At 33.2% G+C, this 13,317-nt stretch overlaps 2 protein-coding genes across 2 annotated transcripts; one reads left to right on the top strand and one right to left on the bottom strand.

Moving 5' to 3' along the window:
- Positions 1 to 333: 333 nt before the first annotated feature.
- Positions 334 to 7,962, bottom strand: LOC146948999 (uncharacterized). The gene is made up of 3 exons (XM_085741485.1): positions 7,807 to 7,962; positions 1,319 to 1,634; positions 334 to 1,230 (listed from the first exon to the last, which is right to left on the bottom strand). Exons 1-3 carry the CDS (start codon positions 7,960 to 7,962, stop codon positions 401 to 403), a joined length of 1,302 nt encoding a protein of 433 aa, XP_085597611.1. The 3' UTR covers positions 334 to 400.
- A 65-nt stretch (positions 7,963 to 8,027) lies between these two features.
- On the top strand, positions 8,028 to 10,008 carry LOC146948998 (serine/threonine-protein phosphatase 7 long form homolog). The gene is made up of 3 exons (XM_085741484.1): positions 8,028 to 8,524; positions 8,611 to 8,701; positions 8,773 to 10,008. Exons 1-3 carry the CDS (start codon positions 8,028 to 8,030, stop codon positions 9,895 to 9,897), a joined length of 1,713 nt encoding a protein of 570 aa, XP_085597610.1. The 3' UTR covers positions 9,898 to 10,008.
- Positions 10,009 to 13,317: the final 3,309 nt, after the last annotated feature.

The raw sequence follows: 13,317 nt of genomic DNA, 5'->3' as shown, positions 1-13,317 counted from the left end.
ATAATACATAACGTTATTAACTATCGGTTATTTATACTCGGACAATTTCTCCTAATATGACCGTTTTTTTTTTGCCATTATTTGTTTATTTATTTGTTTAACAATAAATAAAAAAATATTAATTTATTTGTTTGATAATAAATAAAAACATATTAATTTATTTGAACACATAATACATAACGTTATTAACTATCGGTTATTTATACTTGGACAATTTCTCCTAATATAACCGTTTTTTTTTAATTTTTTGGCCATTATTTGTTTATTTATTTGTTTAACAATAAATAAAAACATATTAATTTATTTGTTTAATAATAAAAAAAAACATATTAATTTATTTGTTTAATAATAAAAAAAAACATATTAATTTATTTGAATGCATAATACATAACGTTATTAACTACCGGTTATTTAAACTCGGACAATTTCTCCTAATATGACCAGTATGCCGACACAACCCACACTGTCTCGGTGTCGGAGTCTTCTTTACCACCTCCTCGTCCATTTCAGTCCTTATGCGGGTACTATTGGGTCGACCTTTCTTTAGTCTTTGCATGTTTGGATTATGGCAAAGCACGGGACCGTTGTATGGGGGCCAATAACTCTTATCCTGGACTACTTTGAAAGCTGTGTTGTAGATGGAGTAAACACTCTCGTTTTTGAACACAGCTGGAATAAGGGTTGTGTAGTCATGGTGAAATGAAGAACACGCGGCTATGACATGGGAACAAGGCAAATGTAAAGCTTGAAATTTCCCGCAATCACACCACCCCGCTTGCAGGTCCACCTTGAAAGTTCCCATTCGCCTTCCCTCCCTGTAGTTGACGGTCTCACGGACTGAGAAGGTATACCTTTCTCGGTCAAACTGTTCGACATGATGGGTGTTGGACTTAACAATTTCATCCTTAATCACATTATGGCAATATTCACTGAACAAATCTCCGGAACCTACCCTTGCAAACGCTTTTTGAGCCCTATCAGCAAAGAGACATGCCAGCCTATAGTAGGTTGATTGAACTATAGGCGTAACAGGTAGGTTGTGTGTTCCCTTAAACACAGAGTTCCACGACTCAACGATGTTGCTTGTCATGTGACCCCATCGTCGACCCTCGTCATATGCTTGAGTCCATTTTTCTTTCGGAATATTGTCCACCCAATCTAATGCACGCTGATTTGCCTCCTGGATTACACCACGATAGTAATCGAACAAGGGTATGTTTAGGGCATGTCCTGCACGTTAATAAAAAACAATTAGTTAGATAGTGAACCTATTTAATAATAACACGATATAAAAAAAACCGTAAGATAATATGCTTACCCATATTATTTACAACATCCTTAAGATCTCCATCCTTGATTGTCCTCATGAAATTTTGCTTAATGTGTCGAATGCAATACACATGAGCTGAACCAGTTTCTTGCCAACCATTCCTTGGGTCATTGAATGCGCTTTTAATTGATTCATGTCTGTCGGAGACCATGCAGACAGATATTCCTTTTGTGACGTGCCTTCTTAGATTTTTCAAAAAAAAACTCCAGCCCTCCTTTGTCTCACCTTCGACAAGCGCAAAGGCGATTGGAATCGTTTTGTTGTTTCCATCTTGTGCTACCGCGAGCAACAATGTCCCTTTGTACTTTGTAACACCCCGTTTTCCCAACGTAAAAATTTCTTAAATAAAATCAGAGTTTTTCATCATAAAACGGAATGTCACATTTCTTAAAAAAACGTAAATGGAATAATAATTTATCCTTCAAAAATATAACAACATAATCTTTAAAACTTCGCAGCGGAATAGTTTGACAACTTAAATAATCTTTGGCACAAGGGCCTCAATATAAAATTTCATAAAACTTAGTTCAACATCAATTCTTGAAAGATTCATAAAGTAATACGTAAGGAACAGAAAGTAAAGACATAATTCCATCCCGTTACGTATCAGAGCACCTAAGACACACTTGTGAGGAGTCCACTCACGACCACAACTAATCCTGGTTACCTGCAAGTTACCCATACGAAGAGCAACATTTCCAAGCAGAGGGGTGAGATTTCTCAAACAATAATATTAAGCATATAAATCATATAAAGTACACTCAACAACTTAAATATCTTATAATTCATTAATCATATCTAACAACTTAAACTTTCTTAACTAGTGTCACTATTCTTCCTATATTAGTCATATACTTCATCTTATATTATCAATAATATCACATACATCATCACATATCATCATTAGTAAACATGTAGCATCATATCATAAATCACATAGCATCTTATCATAAAAAACTTCATAATCAATCATCATAAGCAACTTCGTAATCAATCATCATACACATCATAATCATTCATCATCTTAAGCATCATAATCATTCATAAAGCACTTCATTAATAGCTCATCAACTTGACATCTTAACATCTCGATAACTTGACATCTTAACAACTTGACCTGACAATGCATCTAGACTCGACTATGCAACTCTTAACGTCTTAAACCATCTTTGATCATCATGAAAATGCAAATGCATGTGGTACCATTTTAGGGCATAAGCCCTCATCATCGTGGTTGAGCATAAATATACTCCTAGGGCATAAGCCCTCATCGTCGTGGTTGAGCAAAAGCTCCATCGTCGTGGTTGAGCAAAAAGCTCCATCGTCGTGGTTGAGCAAAAGCTCCATCGTCGTGGTTGAGCAAAAGCTCCAGGGCATGAGCCCTCATCTTTAAATGAGTATGCATGGACTCAACATCTTACGTCTTAGAAACTTTATGAACATCTATGACATCCTAACATCTTGATATCTTGACAACATAACATCTTAACAACTTGATGACTTCATAACGACTCGACGACTTAACCACTCTTATCATCTTAACGTCTTAACATCTTGACAACATATGGATCACATAAATAATTCATGTCATATCATAATATAACAATATCAAATGATAATAAACAACATCTTAAAACATCATATTCATCAATCATAAACAACTTCATATAACATCGTATTTAAACATCGACAGTAATTCACTATGTATCTTTGTAAAAACATAATAAATTATCCACAACATATTTTCATGTCAAACCAAAGCTACTGGAAAGATATCACAAATATCAACAACTTTCATGTTTAGAACAAAGATCAATTCAAAACAGAAACATATGAACAAAACGCAAAAACATGAAACAGAGAATGCTGTCACCGTACAATTTCGCTAAGACCTCCCTGTAGTATTTTAATCATAACTCAAAGACCAAACATTATTTTCACGTAAAACCAAAGCCACTAGAAAGCTAACAAAATTATCTAAAACTTTCATGTTTACGCCTAAGACCAATTCTGTACCGATCAATACCAGTTTTTATTTTAAATTCGGAAAAGTTGTGTTGAAAGTCCATAAAAATTCACTGTGACCTACATGCAGTAATTTGACCATAACTCAAGCTCTATAAATCCTATTAACGTGAGACCAACGGCATTAGAAAGCTAACATCCATACCTACAACTTTCGTGTTTACAGCTAAACCCAGTTCGGAACTTAAACTTGTCAAACTGAGACAATAAAAACGCGTTTTGCACATTGACAGCAAAATCGCAGTTCAGCTGCGATTTCGCTTTGAGAAAATCTTTTCCATTTCTTATTCGATCCAATACTCTCCAAACTTGATCCTAATCATTACTCTATGATTGCCCTATCATTAGAACACTAATTATTCATCAACTTACTGTATGCAAATTCAAAGGGTTCTCAAATCTATTAACAACCTATTACAATTATTAAACCCTAATTCTTAAACTCACCAACATCTCATCCAATTTCATGGTTTTAACCTCAAAACTACATCCAATAATCATCCTATGGGTTATCTAAGGACTGTATACAATTTCTACATCAATTCAACAAGTTTTCATCATCTAATCATCAAATCTCTCTCAAAACCCTAATTCTCAAATTCTCACAAACTTTCCCCAACTTGTTAGATGCAATCTAATGATTTAACAACTTAATATTAATGCAAGATAGTCTCACCCTCACCTTAGATTAATTCTTGAATCAGCGGCAGCGTTCTTCTTTCCTAAGGTCTTCTCCTCTTCTCTTGACTTTTCTCTCCTCTTCTCTTCTTTCTTGTTCTCCTCTTTTCCAAAAAGCGGTTTCCGGTAAACTCTTTCTAACCTAAGCTTCTCTATTTATAATACTAAACGCTCTTCCTAAATCTATTTTGGCCCAACAACTTATTCTTCTTTCTATTCTAACCCCCTTCTTATTTCTCTTACACCTCAAAACTACTATATTCCTCATAATCTTATTTATTTCTAAATTAAATATATCTCTCCCCCACTTAATAATAATAATACACCAATAACAAATATATCTCTAACAAATAACAAATATATTTCTACACCAAATAACAAATATATCTATAACAAATAACAAATATATTTCTACACCAAATAACAATTATATTATGCTAGTAAATACCAACATATAACATAAGAAAATATCACATAAATCATGTAAATCATACCAATCATATAAATATATTCTAAAACTAATTAAAATAATTAAATAAAAAGGAGGGCGTTACAACTCTCCCCAACTTAAAAGAATTTCGTCCTCGAAATTCAAGCACAAGAGAAAATAAATTTAATTATTGTTTCTTCAAACAAATCACAAAACCACATCAATGTTAGTCAGTTAAACATGATCGCATAATAAAACATAACTACTAACTAGAAAACATGACGACACGACACAACGACTCTTCTACTTGGCCGAACGGACCGACCTGCTCTGATACCAATTCTAACACCCCGTTTTCCCAACGTAAAAATTTCTTAAATAAAATCAGAGTTTTTCATCATAAAACGGAATGTCACATTTCTTAAAAAAACGTAAATGGAATAATAATTTATCCTTCAAAAATATAACAACATAATCTTTAAAACTTCGCAGCGGAATAGTTTGACAACTTAAATAATCTTTGGTACAAGGGCCTCAATATAAAATTTCATAAAACTTAGTTCAACATCAATTCTTGAAAGATTCATAAAGTAATACGTAAGGAACAGAAAGTAAAGACATAATTCCATCCCGTTACGTATCAGAGCACCTAAGACACACTTGTGAGGAGTCCACTCACGACCACAACTAATCCTGGTTACCTGCAAGTTACCCATACGAAGAGCAACATTTCCAAGCAGAGGGGTGAGATTTCTCAAACAATAATATTAAGCATATAAATCATATAAAGTACACTCAACAACTTAAACATCTTATAATTCATTAATCATATCTAACAACTTAAACTTTCTTAACTAGTGTCACTATTCTTCCTATATTAGTCATATACTTCATCTTATATTATCAATAATATCACATACATCATCACATATCATCATTAGTAAACATGTAGCATCATATCATAAATCACATAGCATCATACCATAAATCACATAGCATCTTATCATAAATCACATAGCATCTTATCATAAAAAACTTCATAATCAATCATCATAAGCAACTTCGTAATCAATCATCATACACATCATAATCATTCATCATCTTAAGCATCATAATCATTCATAAAGCACTTCATTAATAGCTCATCAACTTGACATCTTAACATCTTAACATCTCGATAACTTGACATCTTAACAACTTGACCTGACAATGCATCTAGACTCGACTATGCAACTCTTAACGTCTTAAACCATCTTTGATCATCATGAAAATGCAAATGCATGTGGTACCATTTTAGGGCATAAGCCCTCATCATCGTGGTTGAGCATAAATATACTCCTAGGGCATAAGCCCTCATCGTCGTGGTTGAGCAAAAGCTCCATCGTCGTGGTTGAGCAAAAAGCTCCATCGTCGTGGTTGAGCAAAAGCTCCATCGTCGTGGTTGAGCAAAAGCTCCAGGGCATGAGCCCTCATCTTTAAATGAGTATGCATGGACTCAACATCTTACGTCTTAGAAACTTTATGAACATCTATGACATCCTAACATCTTGATATCTTGACAACATAACATCTTAACAACTTGATGACTTCATAACGACTCGACGACTTAACCACTCTTATCATCTTAACGTCTTAACATCTTGACAACATATGGATCACATAAATAATTCATGTCATATCATAATATAACAATATCAAATGATAATAAACAACATCTTAAAACATCATATTCATCAATCATAAACAACTTCATATAACATCGTATTTAAACATCGACAGTAATTCACTATGTATCTTTGTAAAAACATAATAAATTATCCACAACATATTTTCATGTCAAACCAAAGCTACTGGAAAGATATCACAAATATCAACAACTTTCATGTTTAGAACAAAGATCAATTCAAAACAGAAACATATGAACAAAACGCAAAAACATGAAACAGAGAATGCTGTCACCGTACAATTTCGCTAAGACCTCCCTGTAGTATTTTAATCATAACTCAAAGACCAAACATTATTTTCACGTAAAACCAAAGCCACTAGAAAGCTAACAAAATTATCTAAAACTTTCATGTTTACGCCTAAGACCAATTCTGTACCGATCAATACCAGTTTTTATTTTAAATTCGGAAAAGTTGTGCTGAAAGTCCATAAAAATTCACTGTGACCTACATGCAGTAATTTGACCATAACTCAAGCTCTATAAATCCTATTAACGTGAGACCAACGGCATTAGAAAGCTAACATCCATACCTACAACTTTCGTGTTTACAGCTAAACCCAGTTCGGAACTTAAACTTGTCAAACTGAGACAATAAAAACGCGTTTTGCACATTGACAGCAAAATCGCAGTTCAGCTGCGATTTCGCTTTGAGAAAATCTTTTCCATTTCTTATTCGATCCAATACTCTCCAAACTTGATCCTAATCATTACTCTATGATTGCCCTATCATTAGAACACTAATTATTCATCAACTTACTGTATGCAAATTCAAAGGGTTCTCAAATCTATTAACAACCTATTACAATTATTAAACCCTAATTCTTAAACTCACCAACATCTCATCCAATTTCATGGTTTTAACCTCAAAACTACATCCAATAATCATCCTATGGGTTATCTAAGGACTGTATACAATTTCTACATCAATTCAACAAGTTTTCATCATCTAATCATCAAATCTCTCTCAAAACCCTAATTCTCAAATTCTCACAAACTTTCCCCAACTTGTTAGATGCAATCTAATGATTTAACAACTTAATATTAATGCAAGATAGTCTCACCCTCACCTTAGATTAATTCTTGAATCAGCGGCAGCGTTCTTCTTTCCTAAGGTCTTCTCCTCTTCTCTTGACTTTTCTCTCCTCTTCTCTTCTTTCTTGTTCTCCTCTTTTCCAAAAAGCGGTTTCCGGTAAACTCTTTCTAACCTAAGCTTCTCTATTTATAATACTAAACGCTCTTCCTAAATCTATTTTGGCCCAACAACTTATTCTTCTTTCTATTCTAACCCCCTTCTTATTTCTCTTACACCTCAAAACTACTATATTCCTCATAATCTTATTTATTTCTAAATTAAATATATCTCTCCCCCACTTAATAATAATAATACACCAATAACAAATATATCTCTAACAAATAACAAATATATTTCTACACCAAATAACAAATATATCTATAACAAATAACAAATATATTTCTACACCAAATAACAATTATATTATGCTAGTAAATACCAACATATAACATAAGAAAATATCACATAAATCATGTAAATCATACCAATCATATAAATATATTCTAAAACTAATTAAAATAATTAAATAAAAAGGAGGGCGTTACATACTTGCCATACAACCACGTCCCGTCGACATGGACAACTGGTTTGCAATACTTAAACCCATTGATGCATGGATAGAAGGCCCAAAATAGACGATGAAATTGTGTCTCTCCATTCTCGCCAATTTGCATTTTTAAATTAAAGACAGTCCCTGGCATTGTCTCCTTCATCACATTCAACCATTGCGGAAGATCATTATAAGATTGTTGAACCGGAAGATCATATGCTCCTTGGTTTAAAGATTAACGGTGAACCGGTTACCGGGAAAACGGAAGTTGGGTGGGAGATTGTTGAACCAATTTTAGGAAGTAAGCCAATGAATACTCGACATGACGGGAAGAGTATAAAATTATCATGGCTTGAAGATTATGTCAATGGTGATGGTATGGCAGGTCCCCCCACGACTCTAAATATGTTTAGAGCCTATGTCTTATACTTGATAGGCTCTCGAATAATGCCTAATATTAGTGGTAACCTTGTACATTTATCATTTTTGCAATTGTTGGATAAATCACCTGAGGAGGTTGGACAATACAGTTGGGGTTCAACTTGTTTGGCCAGGCTATATAGATCCTTGTGTGACGGCGCAATATATGGCACTAGCGACATGCCTGGGTGCACAATTCTCTTACAAGCATGGGCGTGGTCAAGAATGTCATGCTTAGCTCCCGTGCCCAGACAAACACCACAAGCTGATACACAACTTCCGTTGGCAAATATGTAAGTAAAATAAATGTTATTTTTTATTAATTTTTAAATACATTTATCCAGCCTATGTTAATTATAACATTTTAAAAATTAATTAGATGGCTAGCACATGGTAATAAATTCGTGGAACATCCTCGGCATAATCTCGTATCTATATGTTCAAAAATCGACACCATGACATATGATCAGGTATTACATTTTTTTTTCGTGATTGCTTTTAAGTCAACAATTGAAGACTAATATTCATTATTTTTAAACAGTTCTCCTGGAGGCCTTATCTCAAATTCCATTACACCAACGAAGAAGAAAGCCAGATATGGTCTGCCAACACATATCTCATCAATTTTCAGATAGTCGAGAGGCATCAAACCGATAGAGTTCGGCTTCAATTCGGCTTACCACAATATCCACCTTCCTTACCAGATAATTTGAAAGCTTTCCACAAAATTAATTTGACAAAAGATAAAATTAAAGGCTCGTGGAGAGATAAGCATCATCGTCAAGTCCAAAACTGGAACCAACGACATCAATTAGCACTTCAGGGCGTTCGGTATAACCATGAGGTTTATCCAAATCGTCAATATTTTGCATGGTATTGGGAATTTTTCGGAAATCATCTGTGGCTTTCTAGAGATGTATTATTGACAAACCCAAGGCAAGCATGTGCAAGAATTTTACCACAATTGTCGCGTGACTATCCTGCAACGCCAGAAACCTATACGGTGCCAGATGAAAATATGTGGTCAAATACACCTCCAACATACAACCAATTCATGACACCTCCACCCACTAACTTTGACCAAAGCTTTAACCCATCCACCAACTACAACTACAACCAAACTTACCAATCACCTCCACAACCCACAAACCAAATCTTATGTAACACCCCAATCCCATATCCAACCTATTCTCAACAAAGTCATCATGGAGAAAGCTCTCGAACATCAAACTATTCATTTGATGACTTTAATCCAACTCAGTACACCACACAAACCAGTTACCCAGACCAATCACAGTACTCCTCCTTCAACCTACCAACCCCCCCACACATTGTAAACTATCCCCAAACAAACTACGCACCTCATTGGCCAAATTCACAAACTAATACTATAGAAAGTCTGGCAGCAGGGTTTAATGACGATGACTTCGTTAACGAAATCTGGACCAACTCAGCTCCACAAGTGCAAAATGAAGTCATTATGGAAACTAATGATGATGCTGAAATTCCTGATGAGGATGTGGAACAGGAAGAAGATGAGGAAGAGGAAGAGGAAGAGGAAGAGGAAGAGCAAAATCAACGACCCGTACGAACTAAAAAAGATAAATTATGTGCTACGGGAGGTCATAGTTTACATTGGCGTAAATGGTTGCCGAGGAGAAAGTAGTTTTTGTTTTTATTTCGTATGAATAAAATAATTAGTGTTTTAAAATTAATAAATTAATATTTATTATCATTAATTTTCATTTATTATTATTTGTGTTTTAAATAAACAAATAATGGCAAAAAAAAAACGGTCATATTAGGAGAAATTGTCCGAGTATAAATAACCGATAGTTAATAACGTTATGTATTATGCGTTTAAATAAATTAATATGTTTTTATTTATTATTAAACAAATAAATTAATATTTTTTTATTTATTGTTAAACAAATAAATAAACAAATAATGGCCTAAAAAATAAAAAAACGAAAAAAAAAGTATTATTCATTCCCGCCATTTGAAATGGCGGTACTGAAAAAAAAAATTAAAAAAAAAACAAAACCTGCAGCGACGTGACGGCCGTCAGAACGACGGCTCATTCCCGCCATTTGAAACGGCGGGAATGCAGAAAACGACAAAAAAAAAACCCCCAAAAATTGAAAGTGGGTCATTTCTGTATTTTTTTTCAATAGGGGGTCAACTTTGGAATTTTTTTGGCAAAGAGGGTCGGAAAAAAAAAAATTCTTCCTTTAACATGTGCCCTTAGGCACAAGTTAACATGACCCATATTAAAATAAACGTTCATAATTGAATAAAGCTTTTTTTATATAAATAATTGAATAAAGCTTATTGAAATCCCAAACAAACTCCCTTCAAAATGTTTTTAAAATACTTCCAAAAATCTCCCAATAAAAATGAAGATGCATATGTTTCTTGTTCGCACTGTGGAGGTGGTCGCCGGTGGAGGCTCTCCTAACCTTTGGCGGAATCAGAAGATGGCAAGGGGGAGCCAAGGCCACCCAATCTTAAAAAAAAAAAAAAAATATGTCTTGAAAATTACCATATTGTCCTTCTATTAATATGAAAATTATCAATGTTATGTCTTTTCCTCTTCCCTGTTCTTCTTAATAGCTAATTTAGTGAGCAAGCAATAGGTTTGTTGACACTAAGTTGTGCTTTGTCTCCTGAGAATAAATATATACTCTTGTTGAAAAATATCATCACATGGATTTTAGCATGGCCGTTCCTAGAGTTTTACAGGCCTTAAGCATAATATGAAAAAAGGGCCCCTTACGTAATACATCATACATTGTTGTGATTTTATCAAGTCTTCTTTTCGTTTTTTCCACACATTTTACTACCAAAAAAGAACAAAAAAAAAAAAAAGATGAATGGACCACATAATCCTAAATTCGTCTCACATGATTTAGCATAATGATATAATTTAATTTTTTGGGACCTTTGAAAGACAACATTAAGATTAATTTCTCTAGTAGGCTTATTTTCAAATAAAATATAATTTCTTTTGTTATAAAATTCCCAATTTTTTAGATAATAAATATGATAACTATATTTAATATTAGTGAGGCACGTCATTAGAAACAAAGGGCCAAAAAAAATCACAAATTTATTTGATAATAATTTTTTTTGCACATTATTAAGAAAAACTAAAAATTTTATAGGGAGGGTAGGGTGTATATAGAAATCTTTGTATATAAGGGGGTGTATATATAGCAAATTGAGACAACAGGGTCATAAACATTAACAGGCTTTAGTACAGCCTTTGAATATGTTTGGGCCTTTCAGTAAACTTTGCTATACACAATGCCAAAAAACCAAATATTTCTATATAGACCCCCTACCGTAAAAAAAAATTAGGGCCCCTACCGGCAAGGGCCCTAGGAAGTCGCACCCCCGGCCTATGCCTAGGACAAGCCCTGGATTTTAGTCATCAAGAGAAGATTAATTTGTCATTTCATCTTCGATATTTCCTTTTTGATGCTCGTCAATCATCAACTTTGAAGAACTTATCAACTTATTCAAGAATTATGCTCATGTTTGGCTGCCAATGGACAAACCGAAAAATACTTCTTGATTGATAGGTTGTTGCGTTTTATTATGACTTTCAGTTTCTATAGCCACAACTGAAAGATCTTTTTTAGCAATAAAAATTATTAAGCCTAAGTTGAGAAACAAGATGGGACCTGGGTTTCTAGCAGATAACATGTCAGTTTATATTAAAAGGGAAATTAGTGCATGTACCGAGTCAATTATTGATGATTTCAAGTCACTCGAAAAGCGTAAAGTGACACTTTAAGTATTTAATGATCGACTTTATATATTATGTAGTTTAACTTTTGAATGATCGATTTTTAGTTTATTACAACGACCCCAAACTGATTTTGTCACTGCTCCTAACCTGGGCTACCTTGGGCCTTCTTCCATAAGATTTTTTTTGAACAAGGTCTTCTTCCATAAAATGAATAGAAATAAATGATAAAATCAAAGATATAAATGATTGGATACTTGGTTATGAACATAAAATTTAAGATTTTAGAAAATAGACTGAAATTTTAATAGTGAAAATAAATTGTCTATAACGAGAGAGAAATTAGATTGTATATAGTCTATTTACTAATTACACCACTCCTTTTTAAAAAATAATATTATAAGCATCTACTATTTCTTTCAAAAAAAAAAATCTACTATTACTTTATGTGATAACTTTGTTGTTGAATATATATACTACTTCAAGAAGTAGGGTGTCTGAAGTTCGAATTTCGACTCCTACATATATTATGTAATGTATTTATCAAGGGTTTGTCTAACATGAGCAAATTTACACGTAATAGAAAAACTCATTTATCAATTGAGTTAAGCTCACGAGAACATAATATATAAACTACTTCTTATATCTGTATTTATGAGAATCTTGTAAAAAAATTATTGTTTCTTCTTATAAGACTCTCTATATAACTTGACATATTAATTATATATTTATTAAATTGAGAGAATAAAAAGGAATGATAAAAGAACAATGTATGTTGGTGACAAATTTAACTAAAATGTTATTTTTCTCCATTCTTATATGCATTAAGCCAAAATGATCTTATATATAAGGGTCTTGGTAACGAGTGCCTCGGAACACTCTTTAAGCATCCTAAATTAAGTAATTATTCTTTAGAAATATCAACGTTTTCAATTTATACAATGCACTTTATTACACAAACTTTCATAAAAAGTTACAATATAAAGTCCTTAGTCAGTGTCCCGGAAGCATTAGTTAACATTTCCTTAAATGAAAACCAATATATCTAAACAATATTTAATCCTATCACATGAAAACCTCTGATAAATGTCATGTACATATGGATGATGGATCCTTTGTTTTGAAAGGTAGAATCTATAAATGAAGTCGAGGTTATACTACTTTTCAATCAATCTTTCACCTTAGAGTTGTGATATTAAAGCAATATACCTAACCTTAACTAGAGATTTGGGTAAATAGGTAGTATTTCCATTTTCTTGTTTTGACCATAAGAAAAAAGAAAGGACTAAACCTAGCAATTAAAGAGCAGCAAGAGAAAGGGCAGTGCTCTGTTCA

Source organism: Medicago sativa, chromosome 2 (genome assembly GCF_051527215.1).
Source record: "Medicago sativa cultivar Bolivia chromosome 2, Bolivia_mono, whole genome shotgun sequence".
NCBI lineage: Eukaryota > Viridiplantae > Streptophyta > Magnoliopsida > Fabales > Fabaceae > Medicago > Medicago sativa.
Note: the sequence above shows the minus strand (reverse complement) of the source record. Positions and strands in the feature narration are given on the sequence as shown.

What these genes read in the sequence shown, in the direction of transcription:
- LOC146948999 (XM_085741485.1), bottom strand. Translation starts at nt 7,962, where the DNA reads ATGCCAGGGACTGTCTTTAATTTAAAAATGCAAATTGGCGAGAATGGA. An exon ending in CGTGGTTGTATGGCAAGTAT is followed by an intron (nt 1,635 to 7,806) that starts GTAACGCCCTCC and finishes GGTGTTACAAAG; the next exon opens with TACAAAGGGACATTGTTGCT. An exon ending in GGATGTTGTAAATAATATGG is followed by an intron (nt 1,231 to 1,318) that starts GTAAGCATATTA and finishes ATTAACGTGCAG; the next exon opens with GACATGCCCTAAACATACCC.
- LOC146948998 (XM_085741484.1), top strand. Translation starts at nt 8,028, where the DNA reads ATGCTCCTTGGTTTAAAGATTAACGGTGAACCGGTTACCGGGAAAACG. An exon ending in CAACTTCCGTTGGCAAATAT is followed by an intron (nt 8,525 to 8,610) that starts GTAAGTAAAATA and finishes AAAATTAATTAG; the next exon opens with ATGGCTAGCACATGGTAATA. An exon ending in ACACCATGACATATGATCAG is followed by an intron (nt 8,702 to 8,772) that starts GTATTACATTTT and finishes ATTTTTAAACAG; the next exon opens with TTCTCCTGGAGGCCTTATCT.